At 26.1% G+C, this 22,094-nt stretch overlaps 3 protein-coding genes across 3 annotated transcripts; 1 reads left to right on the plus strand and 2 right to left on the minus strand.

Moving 5' to 3' along the window:
• Positions 1 to 414: 414 nt before the first annotated feature.
• Positions 415 to 2,985, minus strand: OCT59_024371 (uncharacterized protein; the record flags this gene model as incomplete). The annotated part of the gene is made up of 6 exons (XM_066135392.1): positions 415 to 1,799; positions 1,873 to 2,230; positions 2,316 to 2,500; positions 2,585 to 2,657; positions 2,742 to 2,755; positions 2,847 to 2,985. 6 exons carry the CDS (start codon positions 2,983 to 2,985, stop codon positions 679 to 681), a joined length of 1,890 nt encoding a protein of 629 aa, XP_065991418.1. The 3' UTR covers positions 415 to 678.
• Positions 2,986 to 11,659: 8,674 nt separating this feature from the next.
• OCT59_024372 (uncharacterized protein) lies at positions 11,660 to 13,970 on the minus strand (the record flags this gene model as incomplete). Its single annotated transcript, XM_025332394.2, has 5 exons — positions 11,660 to 12,789; positions 12,857 to 13,220; positions 13,320 to 13,504; positions 13,586 to 13,658; positions 13,725 to 13,970. 5 exons carry the CDS (start codon positions 13,968 to 13,970, stop codon positions 11,660 to 11,662), a joined length of 1,998 nt encoding a protein of 665 aa, XP_025172581.1.
• Positions 13,971 to 16,761: 2,791 nt separating this feature from the next.
• Positions 16,762 to 19,149, plus strand: OCT59_024373 (uncharacterized protein; the record flags this gene model as incomplete). Its single annotated transcript, XM_025327192.2, has 5 exons — positions 16,762 to 17,007; positions 17,093 to 17,165; positions 17,247 to 17,428; positions 17,501 to 17,843; positions 17,914 to 19,149. The coding sequence occupies 5 exons, from the start codon at positions 16,762 to 16,764 to the stop codon at positions 19,026 to 19,028; spliced, it is 1,959 nt and encodes a 652-aa protein (XP_025172580.1). The 3' UTR covers positions 19,029 to 19,149.
• Between the last annotated feature and the right edge of the window lie 2,945 nt (positions 19,150 to 22,094).

The following is a 22,094-nucleotide window of genomic DNA, read 5'->3' on the forward strand; positions in this document are numbered from 1 at the left end:
TTGAAATGAAAAAAACCAATTAAATACATATTTATGGATGGATCTTATGAATGCAAAGAAATTATTCAGGCTTTAGAAAAATATTTAAATTCAATTATTCATTTAGAAACAACTAGGTATGCATTTTTCCTACACTTTCTCATTCCAAAATTAATTAAAGTTGCAAATAGTTTACTTTTATTTGGCGCCACACCAGATTCTCATTTCTGCGGATCCTTTGCAAGATGACTCATTAAAGTAAATAAAATCATAATTTCACAAACAACTTTTTGTATAACAAGTAGATATCCTTATCAACCATTTCTAACCCACTCCTCATTTTATTTTTTTTAAAAAATTTCTTATTTTATCCTATTTTAAAAAGGTCTAAAAGGGTTAGACAATAAGTTTTAATCAAAATAAATAACCTCAACGTAAGTTATACACAAAAAAATTTTTTTATTATTTTAAATAATCTTTATACTAAAATTTAAATTATAAAATCTGTAACTCGCACATCAATCTAATCTAGTTTAATAACAAGAAAAAAACATTTACTAAAAGAAAGATTATTAAATTTATTATAAGACTTTTAATAAAACATTCTAGACTCTAGAGTACTATATTCTACTAAAATGATATACAAATTTATTTTATTACATTTTATAATTTAATAAAAAAAAAGAATTGGTTATAAAATTATTGATTTTTCTGAAGTACTTTCAATCTATATTGTGCTTTTTGATATCCTTGATTTGCAGATTTTTCATACCAATAAACTGCTTTATCTATATCTTTTGTAATTCTTCTTCCATATTCATACATAATACCAAGATTATATGACGCTACAATATTTCCTAAATTTGCTGATCGTTGAAATAATTCGAATGCTTTTTGATTATTAATGTTAGTTCCAATTCCACAAATATAACAATATCCTAACATTGTCATTCCATCTAAATCTCCTCCTTCAGCTGATTCCTTGAACAATTTGAAAGATTTATTATAATCTTTTTCGACACCTACTCCATCTTTATAACAAATACCTAAATTATATATAGCTATTATATTTTCATTATTTGCGGCTTTTTCATACCAATAAAAAGCCATTTTTAAATCTTTTTTAATACCTATTCCATCTTCATAACAACAACCAAGAAATATTTGTCCTGCAGTATAATTTTTATTTGCTACTTTTTCAAAATATTCAAAAGCTAATTTTTCATTTTTTGAAATTCCACGCCCATATAAATAACAAATACCAACATAATATTGAGCTAAAATTTGATCTTTTTCTGATGCATCAATAAATAAATAAAATGCTTTTTCATGATTTTCATTTGTTTCAATACCAAGATAGTTAAAAAATCCAAATAAAAAAATAGAATTTGAATTATTTTGATTATCATTTAACGTTAATAACCAATTATAAATTTCTTGTGAATTGATATTATGATTATTAAAAAAGCTAATAGTTTTCTGTCTTACCAATTTTGATACAATCCCTCTATTTAATAATTTAAAAATAAAATCATTAATTTCAGTAATTATTTCATTATAAACTTCTTCAAATGATGGTACTTCTATAGTATTAATTTCTTTTGAATTCATGTTGCCAAAATTTTGCATAAGTTGAGATAATTCTCCATGTGGACCTGAATTATTATTACTTATAGGAGCCTCGTTAAGTTCTTGATTGCCAAATAATTGTTGATCTTCTATTTCTTCTATTATTACATCAATGTTTGTAACGATCGCTCTCAACCAATCAACTACTTGAAATATGTTAGGACGATTATCTGGTTCACTATCCCAACATTCTAAAAAATAATTCAAGATTAACTAACTAAATAACATAATCAATTTTATAATTAAATTTCAAATTCTACTTACTAGTATAAATTTTTACATAATTTTCAGGTGTATCAGGAACAATAGTTTCTCTAAGGCCTTGACAAATTTCCAAAGCCAAGCCAACATCATATTCACCTTCAGTACAGAAAGGAGGTCGACCACTAGACATCTCCCATAATAATACGCCAATACTGTAAATATCACTTTTTTTATTTAATGAATACATTGGTATTTTTTGGTTATAACTATTTCTTCGAGTGTTAAAGCTTTTTGGGTCAACATAAGGAACCATTCCAAATAATTTAGATTGAAAATTGGATGATGCTCCAATCCTTTTTGATAGTCCGAAATCTGCTAATTTGATTATATTTTGATGGACTAATATATTATTGGAATGCTATTAGTTAGAAAAAGCAAATGAGATGAATAATGAAATAAAATATTATTAATAAATAAATAGTTATAGATGATTTATAAATTACCAAATCACGATGAACAATCCCCTCGTTATGTAAGCATGATACAGCGCTAGCTAACTGGTATGCCATATTGAATTTATCGTTCCAAGTGAGATTATCAAAGTTTTTTTCAAAATAGTTTCGGAGGCTACCACTATCAGCATACTCCATTACTAACCAATAATTTTGTAAGTGTTTATTCTCATTATCTAATAAAAAAATAATTACTTATTAGAACATATTTTTGCAATACTGAGATTTATATTCATTATTACAAGATATCTTTATAATACCTAGCTCATATTTTGTTATTCCATAGCAACGAATGATATTATCATGAAAATCAACTTTACGTTGAATTTTCAACTACATAATATTAATTTATGAAATGTAATAAGGTAAAATAAAAATCATACATGGATAAAAAAAAAATAAAATAAATAAAATTACCTCACGAACAATTTCTTTAACAGTAACATTATTAAGACTAAAAAAAGATTTTAACGCAAAACATTTTTTTAATTTTTTCAAATTTGCACGGTACACTTCCGAAACCTCCGGTACCAATTTCTTGAAAGTCGCTAAATTGGTTGTATTCGAAATAATTTAAGAGTTCTTTATCAATAGCTTCCTCAATCCATTTAATCCATTCATTTGCATTCTCAGTATCATGCATTTTGATGTTATCAAACATAGTGAATTTAATGGATAATATTAAAGACGATGAATTGAACGTTCAAATAAAGTACTGTCGTAACTCTATTATCGACGCTGGTTTTTGAGAATAAAATAGATAAAGTCTTCGGTGAAACTAGCAAACCTACTAAATTTTCAAGTCAAAATACTAGATTAAACGCAGAAATTGTTGATCTTTTAAATAAAAGTTGCACAGAAATAGCATACAACATATATAAAAGGTATTTTGTTACCTTCGCAATTGGCTTCGTGAGGCGCAGCAAAAGAACAAAGAACACTCGTTGAGTCTTTCGAGAAAGGAAACGGAGCTTAAATAGAAAGGAACAAATCATTTTACAGAAAGATAAGAAAATAAGGAAATCGACGAAAGAAGTAGGGATTTTTACGGGATCAACCTGATAAGGCTAATATAAAATACGAAAAAAGTAATGATAATACAAAAGGAAACTCAATCAAAAAAAAAAATAGAAAGATTGTCGAATTTCCAGTACCTTCCATTGATGATTAGCGAAGCAAATCACGTGACATTTTTTAATGACGTGAATGAAAATGTTAAAAAATTGTTTCAAAATTCTAACATTAATTTTGATAGCCTATGCCAAGAACTTTTAAACTTATCAGCTTATCAGTTTAAGGATAGAGTACACACTATAATTGATTTTAATAATCACGTGATGGCATATCAATTTTAAAGTAATACAAGAGAAGATCGGTCTAATAAAAAATAGGCAACATGTGCCAAACCCTTTTCATACTTTTTGTGTAAGCTCTTTGAAACCAATAATATACGTTGTATAAAAATCAAAGTTCATTTCATTTTGTCAAAATACTTTAACGTTCGTATGAAGTTTAAGAAAACTGCCAATTTTTCAAAAAGTCTGCCAATTTTTTAGTTTGTTCTAAGTAACCATAACTAAAACTCTTATATTATATTAAAAACTATAAAAAGTAAGTCTATTTTTTATTGTTTATTTCTTTAAAATGAAAAAAAAAGAAAAAAATATAAATATAAATTATATAATATTATATATATAAGCCATATTATAAAAATAATTTTCTAAGTTAATAATATTGTTTTTTTAAATATATTAGATTGTGAAATACTATTTTAACGTGTTAAAACTGCTGGATCAATATATATAAATTTCAATATTAGTTTTAGGTTCTTTATTTTTATTTATAATAAAACTATTGATTATAGATATTAATTTACTATAAGAAAGGTTTATCAAAGAAGTAAATTAATTTTTATGGTATTTTTTGTGAGGGAAATTTAGAGAATTAATAAATTTAGGTTAAAATTTTGTTTTTAAGTTCTTTCGTCAAATTGCCGATCACTTGCCAATGACAATAATTAGTCACGTTAACTAATAAAAAAATGATTATATGGTGTACTCTATCCTTAAGTTTAAAAAATTTGATTTTTACCAGTGTTACATAAATTTAAAGATGATATAATTTACTATAATTAAAAAATTGAGAATAAGTAAATTTTGCACATATGCTTACATAATCTTTATAATTTGAGAATTTTTTTTTATTTATAAAAAAATTTTTTTTTTTACTTGGAAATTGTGCTATCAAAATATATAATTTGTTATGATTTGTATTGCACATTAGATTTTTAGGTGATAACTGAAAATTACAGGCACAAAGGGATAATTGGAGAAGATATACTCAAAAAATTGTTTTTATTTTTTTTTTATTTATTTTTTTGGTAAACGCATTTCTTTATTGTCCGGGGAATGATGACCAATCACGTGAGTTTCTCTATCTTCTCATATGACGTCATCCACGTTAGCCAAACTTACGGTGCTTTGCAAATTAAGTTTCAGTGTAACCAAAATATCAGTATATATTCTTATACTAAAGTTACAATAAAGATTACAAAGAAACTACATAATACAATCAAAAGTAATACAAAAATAAACTGCTAACCAAGTCATCATTAAAGACTAAAGACCACTTCACTCTGGTGGTAAAAAAGGAAAAATGACGGAAGGGTAACACATTATTATAAACGATATCATGAAATTATATATAATATCGGTATAATGAGGTTTTTTTAGTGGAAAAGGAAATTCATTGATATATGTCAATTATCGATATATAAACTAGAGGTTAACTTAAATAAATAAAGAAAAAAGGAGAGTCAGTTAGTAATAGTCGAAATAAAAAAAAGAAGAAATAAAAAACAATATTATCGAAACATTGTCACTTGCCTGCAGTGTTTTGTTCGTTCCGTTTAAATTAAAAAAAAATGGGCAAAAATCAATGGATAACAGAACATTGTCACCTACCCGTGGTGTTTCTTATCGACGGATCCTTCCGTTTTGAAGTAAAGGCTAAAAAAAATAAGGATAGAAAAAAGAGTCCGATGGTCATAACTGATTTTAATAAAAAAATATTGTAACGATTTTTTTTGATATAATTACAGGTATAAAAAATCTATTTTAATTCTTTTTTTTAAAAGAAAGCATAAAAATTTTTTTTTTTAGTAGGAATTTATAAATTGCGAAAATTAAAAAGGTTGAATTTACAAATTAAAGATCAAAAAAAATTTTTTAAATTTTAAGTAAATGGAACGTTAAATAGTATATGATTCGAGAGTAAAACTATGACTTGACAAGATTGATCATATTTTTATTTATTCACCGGTATTAAAATAAAAATTATTTTTAGCGGAGTAGAAATTTTGAAATCATTTTTTTTTTTTGTCTTTTTTTTATAATAAAAACAGGAAAATGTATTAAAATGTCATGACGAGTTTTTATTTAATTTAAAATTGAAAAGCGATAGTTTTAAAAGATGCAAACATTTCATGGTCTGTAAGGAAGCATAAAATTAATTGAGACTTACCAAAAGGCAATTTTTTTTGGTATCCATAGCAACTGTGCATGTAGTTCATTATCAAAAGCGGAATAGAGAATTTCAATAAATTATAGCCGGCGAAAATCCGTTCAAATTGAGAAATAAATTTATTGAAAAACTTGCCATAAAAGTGGATGACCAACATTACCCCAAAATTTAAAAATCCACAGTAACAGAAAAATTAAAATTTGTTTTTTTGTTTTATACAGTTTTTTTTTCGCTCAAAGGTTTTTAAGGAGTAGTGTTGGAGGGTTTCAGACTCCTTTTATAAACAAATCAGCTTTTTTATGGTCACTATTTCTTAACTTTGATTCAGTAAAACCTTCGGCCTCTTTATAAAATGGCCGGACTCAATTGAAAACTAAGTGCAATGAAACAAGCGGGAAAAAACAAAGACACTGCCCTGGAAGATGCATGAGTGGGAAAAATATAAAAATGTATTAATATCATGAATTGTGTAATTATATATGAGTTTATTAGATCCAGCGAAAATCTTCTTTGGAAAGCGAGTGATCATATCACGTGATGATCTATCAGACTGGTTCAAAAAGGGAAAGAAATATACGTTAATTGTATGGATTTTTGTAAATTACTCCACCGGTATAAAAAAGTATAAAAAAGTATAAAATCAATTAGTGTATACGTCATACATAACGAGATAAACCTGTTATTCCTTAGGTATCTTTGAGGGCCTCAAGGCTAGAGTTTCGAACCGGATTTATTTTTTAAATCCGAATTAGATACGAATAAATCCGAATTCCTTCGGTTCAATTCAGATATAATAAATCCGGTTTCCTTCAGTTGATCTGGATATAATAAATCCGGTTTCCTTTGGTTAATCCGGATATAATAAATCCAGTTTCCTTCGGTTAATCCAGATATAGTAAATTCATAGTAATAAATCCGGTTTCCTTCGGTTAATCCAAATATATGAAATCCGATTTCTTTTCTGGTGCAATTGTGTACCGAATCAAATGAAATATGGAAATCATTCAGGTTCATTGATTTCACAAGGTCTAAATTTTAAATTTACGATAAAAAAAAATGTCTTGCTTTTTTTCATTTCCTTTTCCTTTGGTTTAAAGTTGCTATGTCTGAGACAGACTCAACAGTTACCCATTCAAGCACTTTTTCTAATGATCGCAGAAAGCGTAAAAGAAATGCTACATCTCCAGAAATCGCCAAGCCAATTGATAGAACAAACAAAAGCCACACTACCTACTTTTTTCGCAAAGACACTGATGATAATGAAATTGCTTACTGTATACTATGTGAACGAAAACTTGCAGCCAATAGAAAACCATATCCTTATAGCCGAAAGGGGGGATCAACATCAAACCTGGCAGTTCACTTACGGGATAAACATGGTGTAACAAAGAATAATTATTTAGGAATATTTGGACGTAAACAATGAGGTAAGACATGAAGAAGTTGTACTTAAGTATTCATAATACTAAAAATATTTTTGATTTTTTTATATTAGCCAAAAGAAAATGATGCACAAATAACAAATTATCGATGTAGTGAAACCCGGCAGCAAGAACTAATGCGCCTCCTAATAATATTTATAATTAAATTCGTTCAACCTCTCTACATCCTCCAAAATGATGCATTTCGTAATTTTGTTCATAGCTGTGAACCTGGGTTCCAAATTCCATGCGAAAAAACTGCAAAAAACTTAATACACGAAGCTTATATTTGGAGCAAAGATCAATTGTTGAACTTGCTTGGCAGTACCATCATGTCTGTTCATTTAACCACAGATCTCTGGACAGCAAGAAGCAAACATGGGTACATTGGAGTTACGGCAACCTGGCTTTCTTCAGATTTTACCTTTTATGAAGTTTTGCTCACTTGCAGTCATTTGGAGTATCCACATACAGGTGAAACCATCAGTGATGAACTATACCGAATTATTGATCAATGGCGCCTAAAAAATACAATATTTAAAATTTCTACCGATAATGGTTCAAATATGGTCAAAGCTGTAAGTACTTTAGGCAAATCACTACCTGGCATTAAAAGACACCCTTGTGCGGTGCATACCTTGCAGCTGTCTGTAAAACAAGAATTGAAGCATTGTAAAGACATTCACCGGCGAATTAAAAGTCTACAAAATTTTTTTCGGTTACCAAAACAGGCGCAAAGGTTGAGAGAGTCACAATTTGAGATCAATAACTAAGATGTGTCAATTATTGAAGAATCCCAAATACAAACTAGTCCCTTGGATGTTCTAAGTGATACAAAAACTCGATGGAACTCAACGTTAATTGCATGGAAAAGGGTTCTCGAGCTGCATAATGCTATGCGCTATGTTGCAACGAAATTATTATCAGAAAGAGATCGTATATTAAATAAAGAAGGTGAAAAATTGGAAAGCTTATGCCTGACACATGATGAGAAAATGCAAGTCAAATTTAAAATTATTTTAATTTGTATTTTCTAAAAAAAGCTTACTATGATCAAATTTTAACAGTTTTTTTATTACAATTTTACAAATTTTTTTATGAATTCACATCAAATTTCCTTACAAATTTTTATGGATTTTTTTATGAATTTTTTTTACAAATTTACGTTGACATAATTTTTTATGGCAATAATTTATGCTTATGAATTTTTTTATGGATTATTTTATGGACAAATTTTTTACAAATTCACATTAAATTTCCTTACAAATTTTATGGATTTTTTTATGATTTTTTTACTAACAAATTTTAACAAATTTTTTATGAATTTTTTTTATGTATTTACGCTGATATAATTTTTTATGGCAATAATTTATACTTATGAATTTTTTATGGATTATTTTATGGATTTTTAATTAATGAATTTTAACGATTTTTTTTTATGATTTATTTTTATTTTTGCTTTTTTACAATTTATTTACAAATTATCGTTATACTAATTTTTCTTATGAATTTTTATACGAATTTTTTAACTTTTTATTACAAATTTTTTTTTGCTTTTTATAATTTATTTATGAACTTTTCTTATGGATTTTTTTACAAATTTTTTATGAATTTTTTATTACCAAATTTTAATAAATGAATTATAATGGATTAATTTTTTTTCATTGATGAATTTTAATTTTTTTTTACAAAATTTACATTGAACGAAACTTTTTTTTGGAAATTTTAATTTACATTTATTTTATGAATTTTTATGAATTTTTTTATTAATGAATTTAACAATTTTTTTTATGATTTTTATGGTTTTTTTTTTCTTTTACAATTCATTTATTTATTTCCAAATTTTGACTTACAAATTTATTCTTAAAAAATAGTTTTGTTCAAGAAATGATTAAATTGTTGGAACCATTTGAAACTATTACACGACGATTATCAGGTGGCAAATTTCTGACACTTAATATGGTACATCCATACATGTGTATGCTTAAGCGGATGTTTGCTCCAAGAGCCAATGAAAATGAAACTGTAGAAAGTTATTTAGAACTTATATATGGGCCTTTAATACCTGAGAATGAAGAAGAGAATGCTGAAGATAATATAAGTGATTCAAGTTCTGTTAGTAGTGATGATGATATTCCAACTGCTGGAAATCAACATTGGCAACATACACAAAGCCAGAGTCAAGGACGAGGATGAGGACGAGAACAAGGACGAGGTCGTGGTCGTGGTCTTGGTCGTGGTCGTGGTCGTGGTTGCGGCCATAGTCATGGTGGACATGGTCATATTTTGCAAAGACCAAATAATGAAGTTGAAGACATAAATCAAGTCGAATATCTTCCTCCGGTGAATAATCTTGAAGGTATTCTCAAGAAAGTTCGTGCAGCTATTTACCTTTCTTTAGAGACACATTGGAATGTGCCAAGCGAATTATCATTGGTTGCAACAATATTAGATCCCAGAATGAAAAGCTTCCTATATGTGGAAGACTTACATCGTGAGGAACAAAAAACACAAGCTGAATCTCTTTTAAGTAACCTCTATACTCAGCTCAAGCATGATTTGGAACTTCCAGAGGAAGTTAGATCACCCATTTTGGATGATGATGATGATATATTTGAAAGGATGTGGGCCAGTAACCAACAGTTAACACAAACAGGTAATAATGATAATAATGAAATTATGTGTTACTTGCGGTGTCCTGATGAACCGAAAAGTACAGATCCTTTGGTATGGTGGAGGGATCATAGATCAAGTTATCCCATTCTATCAAAATTAGCTCAAAAATATCTCTCAATTCCCTCTACATCTGTACCAAGCGAACGGCTCTTCTCTGACGCTGGTAATCACGTTTCTGCAAAAAGAACACGATTGGCTCCCGATTTAGTTGATCGAATTTTATTTTTAAAACGTAATAGTACATATTTTCCCATATTTCCACCTTTAGAGAACAAATGATTGATTTTAGTATAATATAATTAGGAAAACTTAGTATAAATAACATATATAATATGAACAATGTATATACTATATGAATAATATAAATAAAATTTCATTGCGTTTATGGTCTAATCACAAAAGGTGCCAATTCGGGCAAATTTTTAGTTAATAAACTTCCGAACGAAACGAATGAAACCGGATATAATAAATCTGGATGAAACGAATGAAACCGGATATAATAAATCTGGATGAAACGAATGAAACCGGATATAATAAATCCGGATGAAACGAATGAAACCGGATATAATAAATCTGGATGAACGAATGAAACCGGATATAATAAATTCGGATGAAGCCGAAGCAACTGAATCTCTCCGGTGTTAAATCTGAATCGGGAGAATCTGGATTTAAATCCGAATGTCGAAGGTCGGATCCAAACCCTACTCAAGGCAGATTTATTCATTGATACTGTCAATCGAATAATCATGTGACCGACGATCATGTTACGAATGTTGCAAATGTTACGAATGTTTAATATGTTAAACATGTTTAACATATGCAACATATTTAACATATATAACATATGCAACATATAACACATATTTAACATATTACATTTGTTAAATATATAGCATTTATTTAATATGTTTAACATGATTAGCATAGTTATTTTTGTTATAAATATATGTGTTCCAAGCCAATGTAAAAGACAGATAATTCTGTTATATTTTAATAAAAGCATTTATTAAATAAATTATCTCATTTTTTTATTTTTATAGTTTGTTATATTTGTGAGTCATATTTGCGTCTGAGTGTATATGCCCGTGTGTGCAATACCGTATTCGCATTTGACTGAAATTTCATTTTATTTTATTGTGTAACCTTCGTAAATTGATCGACAGTGATATATTTACTAATATTTACATATAGCTATTTTCACTTTGCGTTCATTAATATTATTTAATATTTATTTTATTCAATTATCCTTCTGCTTACCATACACCCATACGCTTATTTTTATAAGCATACAAGAACTGGCTTAACAATACCCATGGAATAACAAGTATTTATCAATTTATCTCTAACCACTCTTCATTATTTGTAAAAAAAAGTTCCTATCTTATCCTATTTTAAAAAGGTCTAAAAAGGTTAGATTATAAGCTTTAATCATTAGCAACGCTCGTACTAAACCCAATCCAAATTTCAAAATTAACAACCTTAGGTTGTACACACAAAAGAAACTTTTTATTTAACCAAAAGAATTTTTTATTATGTTAAATAAAAAAAATTTTTTATACAAAATTTAAAATCTATGAATCTAAGTCGCCGCAGATCAATCTAATCTAGTTTAATACTGTAACACTTGTTATAAGAATGATTATTAAACTTTAATAAAGTACTATATTCCATTAAAATGATATCGACAGAAAATTTGATTGATTGCATAAGAATTAACTATGAAATTATTGAACTTTTTTGAAGTACTTTTAATCTATTTTGTGCTTTTTGATATCCTTGTTTAGCAGATTTTTTATACCAATAAACCGCTTTATCTATATCTTTTTTAATTCCTCTTCCATATTCATACATAATACCAAGATTATATGGTGCTACTTTATTACCTAAATCTGCAGATTTTTGAAATAATTCAAATGCTTTTTGATTATTAACGTTAGTACCAATACCACAAATATAACAAAACCCTAACATTGTTATTCCATCTAAATCTCCTCCTTTAGCTGATTTCTCAAATAATTTAAAAGATTTATTATAATCTTTTTCAACACCTACTCCATCTTTATAACAAATACCTAAATTATATATAGCTATTATATTTTCATTATTTGCAGCTTTTTCATACCAATAAAAAGCCATTTTTAAATCTTTTTTAATACCTATTCCATCTTCATAACAACAACCAAGAAATATTTGTCCTGCAGTATAATCTTTATTAGCAACTTTTACAAAATATTCAAAAGCTAATTTTTCATTTTTTAAAGTTCCACGTCCATATAAATAACAAATACCAACATAATATTGAGCCAAAATTTGATTTTTTTTTGATGCATTAATGAATAAATTGAATGCTTTCTCATGATTTTCATTTGTTTCAATTCCAAGATAATTAAAATATCCAAATAAAAATAAAGAATTTGAATTATTTTGATTACTGGTATTATTATTATTTGATAATAACCAATTATAAATTTCTTTTGAATTGATATTATGATTATTAAAAAAGCTAATGGTTTGTTGTTTTACTAATTTTGATACAATTCCTTTATTTAATAATTTAAAAATAAAATCATTAATTTCAGTAACTAGTCCATTATAAACTTTTTCAGATGATGATTTTATATTATTAATTTCTTTTGAATCTATATTATCAAAATTTTCCATAAGTTCAGATAATTCTCCATGTGGACCTGGATTATTATTACTGCTTAAAGGAACCTCATTAAGTTCTTGTTTGCCTGATGATTGTTGATCTTCTATTATTGCATCAATTTTTGTAACGATCGCTTTCAACCAATCAACAACTTGAAATATGGTAGGACGATTATCTGGCTCACCATCCCAACATTCTGAAAAAATAATTTAAGATTAACTTTTACTAAATATAAATAATTAAATTTCAAAATTTTTACTTACTAGTATAAATATTTATATAATTTTCAGATGTTTCAGGAACAATAGATTCTCTAAGACCTTGACTAATTTCTAAAGCCAAACCAACATCATATTGTTCACCTTCATTATAGAAAGGAGGTTGACCACTAGACAATTCCCATAATAATACGCCAATACTATAAATATCACTTTTTTCATTTAATGAATACATTGGCATTTTTTGATTATTATGACTATTTCTTCGAGTGTTAAAACATTTTGGGTCAACATAAGGAACCATTCCAAATAATTTAGATTGAAAATTGGATGATGCTCCAATTCTTTTTGATAATCCAAAATCTGCTAATTTGATTGTTTTTTGATGAACTAATATATTATTGGAATGCTATTTAATTAAAAAAAAAATTAAATGAGATGAATAAATGAAAAATAATATAGTTAATAACTAAATAATCATTATAAATGATTTTATAAATTACTGTACCAAATCACGATGAACAATCCCCTCATTATGTAAGCATGATACGGCGCAAGCTAATTGGTACGCCATATTATATCTGTCATCCCAAGTAAGGTTATTATAATTATTTTTTAAATAGCTTCGAAGATTACCACTATCTGCATACTCCATTACTAACCAATAATTTTGTAGGTGCTTATTTTGATTTTCTAATAAAAGAATTACATAATTTTGTAAATAGAGATTTTTAATAATTTAACGTTAATTATTACAAGATATCTTTATAATACCTAGCTCATATTTTGTTATTCCATAGCAACGAATGATATTATCATGAAAATCGACTTTACGTTGAATTTTTAACTAAATAAATATAAATTTTTATGAATAAAATGAAAAGTCATAAAATGGATTAAAAAATTTAATTACCTCACGAACAATTTCTTTAACAGTGACATTATTAAGATTAAAAAAAGATTTTAATGCAAAACATTTTTCTAGGTTTTTCAAATTTGCACGATACACTTTTCCGAAACCTCCAGTACCAATTTCTTGAAAGTTTCTAAAATCGTTATATTCGTAATAATTTAAGAGTTCTTTATCAATAGCTTCTTCAATCCATTTAATCCATTCATTTGTATTCTCAGTATTATGCATTTTAATGTTATCAAACATAGTGAATTTAACAGATAATATTAATGATAATGAATTGAAAGGTCAAAGTTTTATAAAATTTTTAATTAACTGAAATTATTCTATTTTAAGTATGTTATGCAAGATCTTCTTTGGATTATAGTCACACTGTGTCACCAGTATCACCAACAGAAACAGTTGTCAGTCGGGACGATATATCAGCCGGTAAATTTTTTCTCAGAAAAAAATTATCACGTGATTATCATCTGCATGTGTAGCCATGAACCCCTTCACTGGTTGAAAAGACGAAGATTTAACTAGCCGGTTAAAGAGTTGAAATGCATTAAAAAAGGAAAAGTCAAATTCTGAGACAATGGGAAAATAGATTATGTAAGCATGACAAAGCAATGATCTGCATCCAAAAAAAGGAAACCCGATGAGAACAAAATTTTATCGTTTAACGTATTTGTTTCGTACGCTTCGTAGTGCTAAATATAGTTCCGAGACCAAACATATTAAAGGACATTTTATAATTTTTTTCATTTTTTTCATTTTTTTTAAAAAAAAATAGAATCTTAAAAAAAATTAGATTTTGAATTGCCATAGAATTACGACACATAACAATTTGATTAGTAAATTCATATTGCTAAATAAATTATTTAAAAATGGTATATTTTTTGTAATATGTAAAGTATAATTATAAGATAAAAAAATTGGTCATTCTATTATAATTATCATAATAAAAAATTGATTTAAATAAATATGTTAATCATTATATATTGAAATGTTTGGAGGATACATACTGTAATTGAACGAGAAAGTTTAATACCTTTCATTACAGGTTTTATAAAATAACAATTTTGTTTCTACATTGTTAACGAGATATTTAATATTTTCAATTGCAGAAATTTTGCTTACAATGATAATTTTATTATTCCTGAAAATATAAATAATTATAAATTTACATAAATTAAATAAATGGTTATCGTTATTGTAGCAAAATAATCAGAAGGTGATGATAGGCCAAATATGGGAACGATAAAAGTTTAAATAAATATAATAAACCACTCAACCAATTAGGTTCCCTACCTTTTTTGCCAAACCTAGGGATTGAAAAGGAAAAATAATGATTATCGCCAGCAGGTTATTTCCTCATAGCTAAGAACGATTTTGAAATATTTTTTTTTCAGTCTTATCACTTGTAAAACATGTAAAGCGTTATTTTCTATTTCTTTGTCAACCGGCTCGTTCACCAAGTATTTCTTGGTTTTACAAAATTCCTTTCCACCAAGAAATACTGTATATAATATTTTATTGCGGGGACAAATAGCTTATTTTAACTATGTCACGTTCTCGTTCTTAAATTTCTCGTTATGAGTTTATCCGTTGAACGCAGTAATCCTTATGAATGACACTCTTATCACATGATTTAAGGTGATAATGGTTATTACGTATATTGTTATTCGTCCATTTTTACTACATTTAAGCTTAAGGATCGCTTCACACACGCAGTCATTTCGATTTAAGTATTTTAGCTGGTAAAGTAATATCCATAAAAAAATATCTGATGAGAAATAGAGTAGCAAGAGCAAGGGTAAAATTATTTACTTTTATTACATTCACATATGCGTACCGTATAGTAGTTATCGTTATGGCTTGACGTTAATATATAATCCCGATTTACTGAATTCTACTATAAAAATCCTTTGGAATATTATTAATTTTTTTTCATACATTGAAACAATGACTTAATTAATAGCAAGGACAGGGATAAATATTAAAACATTTAGTCGTCATTTATTTTATTTTACCTTATTTTTTTTTGTATTAGTTATGTGAAAACCTTAATCTTGGCAAAAACAACAGGTGATTTCATCGAAAAAAAAAATAATTCATTACTAAAAAAAAAATTAAAAAATTTAATACATATTAAACCAAAATATTCATGTTAAAAGTTTAAAAGTTTCAATAATAAAAGCTGCCATAGAATCTAATGATTTAGAAGAATATAGAAAGATTACTGAAGAATATGGTCAATTTACATACCTAAAAGAAGATGTAAAAAAAGGAACTGAAGAGAAGACCTAAAGAAATATCGGGTGAAGATATAACGGTGATCTGCTCATTATGTTGGCAAAAATCATATTATACTCAACGTAAAAATACAATATAAACATGAGCTCCATGTAAAATTTATGCCGTATAACCTACCAATGATACAAGTAACTCTTTGAACAATATTAACTCCAGACTTAATAACGGTTTCACGTTCTCTAGCCTAATTAATTTCATTTGCAAATTTATTATTTTTTTTAAAATGATTTTTTTGGTAATTATTATTTTTTTCTTTTTTTGTAATATTACATACAATATACCTAAAATATACTTGAAGGCGATATTTTAATTTCCTCGTGCAAATAAATGATCGACAGAGTCCAGCTTATACAAAACTGCCTTATATATTGTACTATACCTACAAGATCTGGTTGATCAATATAATAATTGGTCAATATAAATAATCGGATTTTTTTATTGTGATAAACTTTTGGCACAGCGTACAGTATTGCGGCTAACTCCGAGCAATAAACAATAATCCGAGTTTGTATACCCTTCCTTTTTTGGATAATGCATTATGTTAATTATGATTCTGGAGAGATGCGTAGAAACGATCTCTTGTTACCTATTTATATATTACGCAGATATTAGTGGCGTTGTACAACTATTATTATAGAACAGAATTGCATAAATAGGCTTTTTTTTTCGTTATCGTACAAAATATAACTTTTACAATTTAATCCTATCGTTTATAAAATTTTTCTTATTATTATTCATTATGTCTAATAATACAACAATACAAGATACCGAAAATACAAATGAATCGAACGCTTGGATTGAAGAAGTTATTGATAAAGATCACTTAAATTATTACGATTACAACCAATTTAGTAACATTCAAGAAATTGGTTCCGGAGATTTTGGAAAAGTGTACCGTGCAAATTTGAAAAATTTAGAAAAATTTTTTACGTTAAAATCTTTTTTTAATCTTGACAATATCACTATGAAAGAGATTGTTCGTGAGGTAATTAATATTAAATATATATATTTTTTTTACAATCCATGATTTTTATTGTTTTTTAAAAATTTAAAATTTAAAATTTATTTAGTTAAAAATTCAGCATGAAGTTGGTTTTCATGATAATATCATTCGTTACCATGGAATATCAAAATTTGAATCAGGTATTATAAATTACTTTAAAAAGTGTAATATTCTAAGTTTTATTTATAAAATCTCATTTCAATAACTGTTTTTTTTCTTAGAAGATAATGAACATCATATTAATTATATCCTGGTAATGGAATACGCAGACAGTGGTAGCCTTCGAAACTATTTGAAGAATAATTTCGGTAAGCTTACTTGGAATGATAAGCATCATATGGCTTATCAGTTAGCTTGCGCTGTATCATGCCTACATAATAAGGGAATTTCCCATTGTGACTTGGTAAACATATTTATTATAATGATAACGTTTATATTTTTATTTATTTATTAAAATATTTGTTTTTTTTAATAGCATTCTGGCAACATATTAGTTCATCAAAATATGATCAAATTGGATTTTGGGTTATCGAAAAGAATTGGAGCATCAATTAATTTTCAATCCAAAGAGATGATTCCTTATGTTGATCCAAAAATCTATAATAATAACAATAACCAAATAACACAAATGTTAACATTAAATGAAAAGAGTGATATTTACAGTATTGGTGTGTTACTATGGGAAATTTCTAGTGGGTTACCTCCTTTTTATGCTAAAGATAATCAATATGATGTTAATTTAACTTTGGAGATTGCACAAGGTCTTAGAGAAGAAGTTGCTTTTGACACACCTGAAGATTACATAAAAATTTATACTAGTAAGTTTTAATTAATTTAATTATAATTTAATTATTACTTAACTAATTTTGAATTATTTTTTCTTTTTAGAATGTTGGGGTGAACCAGATAATCGTCCTACTATATATCAAGTAGTTGATTGGTTAAAAGCAATTATTACAAAATCAAAATTAAAAGATTCTCAATTCTCAAACAATCAAAAATTTAATTCAAAATCAAAAGAAGAATTATTTCAATTTATCAAAAATTTTGATAAAATAAATATAAAAGAAATTGATCCTATAACAATAACAAATAAAAGAGAGAAACTTTTATTTGAAAAAGGTTATGATATAATAGTTGATGAAATAAATGATTATTTAATTAAATTAGCAAATAAAGGAATTGAATGGATATTATTAAGACAAGAAGTTATTAAATATTTTAATAATCATAATATAAATTTAAAAGAAATTTATAATTGGTTATTAAATAATCAAGATGATAATAATAATAATAATAATAATAATAATAATTCAAATATAATTTTTTTATTTGGATATTTTATATTTTTTGAAATTGAAACAAAACTTAATATTGAAAAAGCATTTAATTTATTTTTAATTGCATCAAAAAAGAATCATATATTTTCACAATATTTAGTTGGAAGTTGTTATAAATATGGTAATGGTACTATAAAAAATGAAAAATTAGCTTTTGAATATTTTGAAAAATTGGCTAATAAAAATTTTACTTATGGTCAAGTTGAAATTGGTTTTATTTATAAAAATGGTATAGGTGTTAAAAAAAATTCAAAAAAAGCTTTTTATTGGTATGAAAAAGCTGCAAATAATGGTAATTTAACAGCTTTAAATACTCTTGGTCTTTATTATAAAAATGGTATTGAAGTTGAAAAAAATTATATTAAAGCTTTTGAATTATTTAAAAAATCTGCTAAAGATGTTTATCCAAATGGTTTAAATTCTTTAGGTTGTTGTTATGAATTAGGTATTGGAACTAATATTAATATGAAAAAAGCATTTGAATTATATCAAAAATCTGCAAATTTGGGTGATAAGGGTGCTCAATATAATCTTGCTATGATGTATGAAAATGGAAAAGGTATTTTAAAAGATATAGATAAAGCTATTTATTGGTATGAAAAATCTGCTAAACAAGGTGATCAAGATGCACAATATGAATTGGATAAACTTAAAAATCAATAATTTATAAAAAAATTCAATATTGTAAAATTGTAATAATGTAATCAAACTAAATGTAATTCTACTACAAATAGAATATAATGTTTTAAGATAAAATGAATAAATTAAATATCATAGATATGAAAATGTTTGAATCAATTTAGAATTTTTTTTTTCCTAAAAAAGTTTAAACTCAAAATATGATACAAAATTTCAGGAAATCTATATTTTCATCGCTTTCCATTTGGATTGTTTTATTATCTTTTTTTTTACTTTTATAAACCTATAACTTGGTCTTATTTTTTTTTGACTTCATTTCAACTTTTTTATCTTTTGCTGTTCCTAGTGCATTTAAAATAGTATATTACTTAAATTACATACCCTATAAGAAAAAAATGTCCATAAGATGTACATAAAACAACTGATAAATAAGAGTCATTAATTAAACATAATTTAACCACCTTATGTATATAATTCAAACATCAAATACCTATATTTTAAACATAAAACATACATAAAAATGAGCCCATTTTGAACGAAATATGGTCATAATTTTGTCCATTTTATATCCGTTTTATATGCATATTCTGTCCACTTTATGTACTAACTTTGTCATAATTTATCAATTTTATATTTATTATATGATCATATTTTATAAATTATTTATTCATTAAACATAATTAAATGTTCAATTATTTATTTATCAAATGTATAATAAAATGTTGCTACTTACAAATATATTAAATTACAAACTATTCCACTATTTCTTTTGCTTGTTTACTTCAGTTGATCTTGGCGGATTTAACATTTTTTTTTGGTGTTTGTTCTATTTTAACCAATTTAGTATTATTCCTCTTACATCACATCACAACTGGAACCTACAAAAGAGAACAAATGAAACGTTAGAGAATGTTCATTAAAGGAGATGAATTCAAATAAAATAGTTCTTAATTCTCTCATCAAGATCTGAAATCTGAAATCTACACGTCTAAAAAAAAGAGAAAATAAAAGTTAGAAAAGTTTCTAATTAATTAAATAAAAATGAAATTATGCATTGGAATATACGAAACTTATATTTTAAACATCTCATGTGTTCCAGACTTGAAACCTACAAAAGAGAATAAATGTTAGAAAACACTTCTGATTAAACACAAAAAAATAAAGTTTTGCAATGAGTATTGCGAAACTTACCATTTCCATTCTCCTATTAATCAAAAAGTCCAAAGCTTACAAAAAGATAATAGTTTCTTTAAAAAAAGAATATGTTTTAAAGTCTGAATTAAAACTTTGAATCTAAACACCCAAATTGAAGGCGAAACCTACAGCAAAAGAAAATAAAATGAAATGTTAACAAAGAAGAAAGAAAAAATGGAATATTAATAATGCTTACTCACGTCCCAAGTAAATAAAATCTTTTCATTTTCATATACCTTCCAAATGTCCAGTTCCTATAAAAGAAAATAAATTGAACATTAGTAATATTTACTAATGTTCTTAATTAAAAAAACTCCTCCTCTCACTTACTTTTTTAAATACTTTCTAAAGTATTTGTTGGTTGAATCCCTACAATAAAAAAAAAAGGAAATAAAATGTTAATACTTCCAAGGGTCAATCAATCTCAAAGTGTTGGAGAGTAACTACGAAAATAAAAAAAATATTTTTTATGTAAAAAAAAGATCGGATATCTGATGATCTAATGATATTACATCAAATATCTGGATTAATTAGATTCAGATCACACTTCTAGTCCGAAGAGAGACTTAAAAAATTTTTTATTGCTAGTATTTCACATGAATCGTTCAGAAAGACAAAAAAATTCACCTAAAAAATATAAGAAAAACAAACAGTTAGTGATATTTATTAACTCACGTCCAGAAAACTGAAAAACTGCCTAAAAGGGAAAAAAATCGAAAACTTACGAAAATGTTGCACTATGAAACTACAAAAGAATCACCTAGAAAAAAAAATAGAAATGTTAAAAATGTTTGTCTAAAAAAAGGTAAAAGCACCCATAAGAAGAAGTTTCTTTAATAAAAGTATAAAGGGGAAAAGAAAGAAGGGAGAGAGAAAGAAATAAGAAAAGAGAAGGAAGGAAGAACAAAGGGAAAAAGAAAGGAAAACGTGTCTGTAGTCTATTCTAAATTATGTATCAGTACATGTGATATCTAACTTTTTTTAGTTGTACACAGTAGCTTGTGTAATGGAAAAGTTAGAAATAATATATGTAATTATATATACTGTATATAAAAAAAAAAATCACGTGGCATAGTGATTGATTAAACTTTTTAGATTTCAAGTTAAAACTCTTTTAAAAGTTTGATCGAACTGTTGAAACTTTCTTTTAATCATTTTTAATTTTCTTTTAAAGGTTTTGATCAAACTATCGAAACTTCTTTTTTTTGAAAAGTTTTGAGCTTTCAAATTTTTTTTAATTTTTTCTTTTTAATTAATTAATTATTTTTTTGATCAAACTGTTCTTTTTTAAAAATTTATTCAAAATTTCAAAAATTTTTATTCTTCTTTAAATATTATTAACATTTTACATTCTTTTAAGTGGTTCTTTATTCCATCTTTTAATAAACATTACTGACTTTTTTTTTTCTTTTAAGACAGTTGGATAATTATATATATATATTCTTTATTTCTTTGAATTTCAGTGAGTTCTTCTTTATTTTTCTTTAAATACTTTTAACAAAATGGTATTAATATTTTATCTTTTTTTTCCTTTTTTTAGATGGATTTATTATATCGAATGTCAATGAGATACCTGCTGGTAAGCGAAATTAATAGTAGGACTACTACTAGAAAGTAAGAGCCAGAGGAATGGCTGGAAGGAAGTAAGAGAGAGAAAGTAGGTGATATAATGTTACAGGGGAGCAAGTCCATTTACTATTCTTTATCTGCGAACGAATTTAACAGAACAATCAGGTGATATTGTTGTCTAAATCAGGTTCCCACCTTGTTATAGTTGTGTCACCAGGGGCGCTATGTCAACGGAAATTTAGTACGTTGATCGCTTAAAAATCCGCGGCTATCCAATTATAACAAGAGGATTAATAGTTTTTAGATAATTTTATTTCAATATAAATT

Source organism: Rhizophagus irregularis, chromosome 4, assembly GCF_026210795.1.
Source record: "Rhizophagus irregularis chromosome 4, complete sequence".
NCBI classification, from domain to species: domain Eukaryota; kingdom Fungi; phylum Glomeromycota; class Glomeromycetes; order Glomerales; family Glomeraceae; genus Rhizophagus; species Rhizophagus irregularis.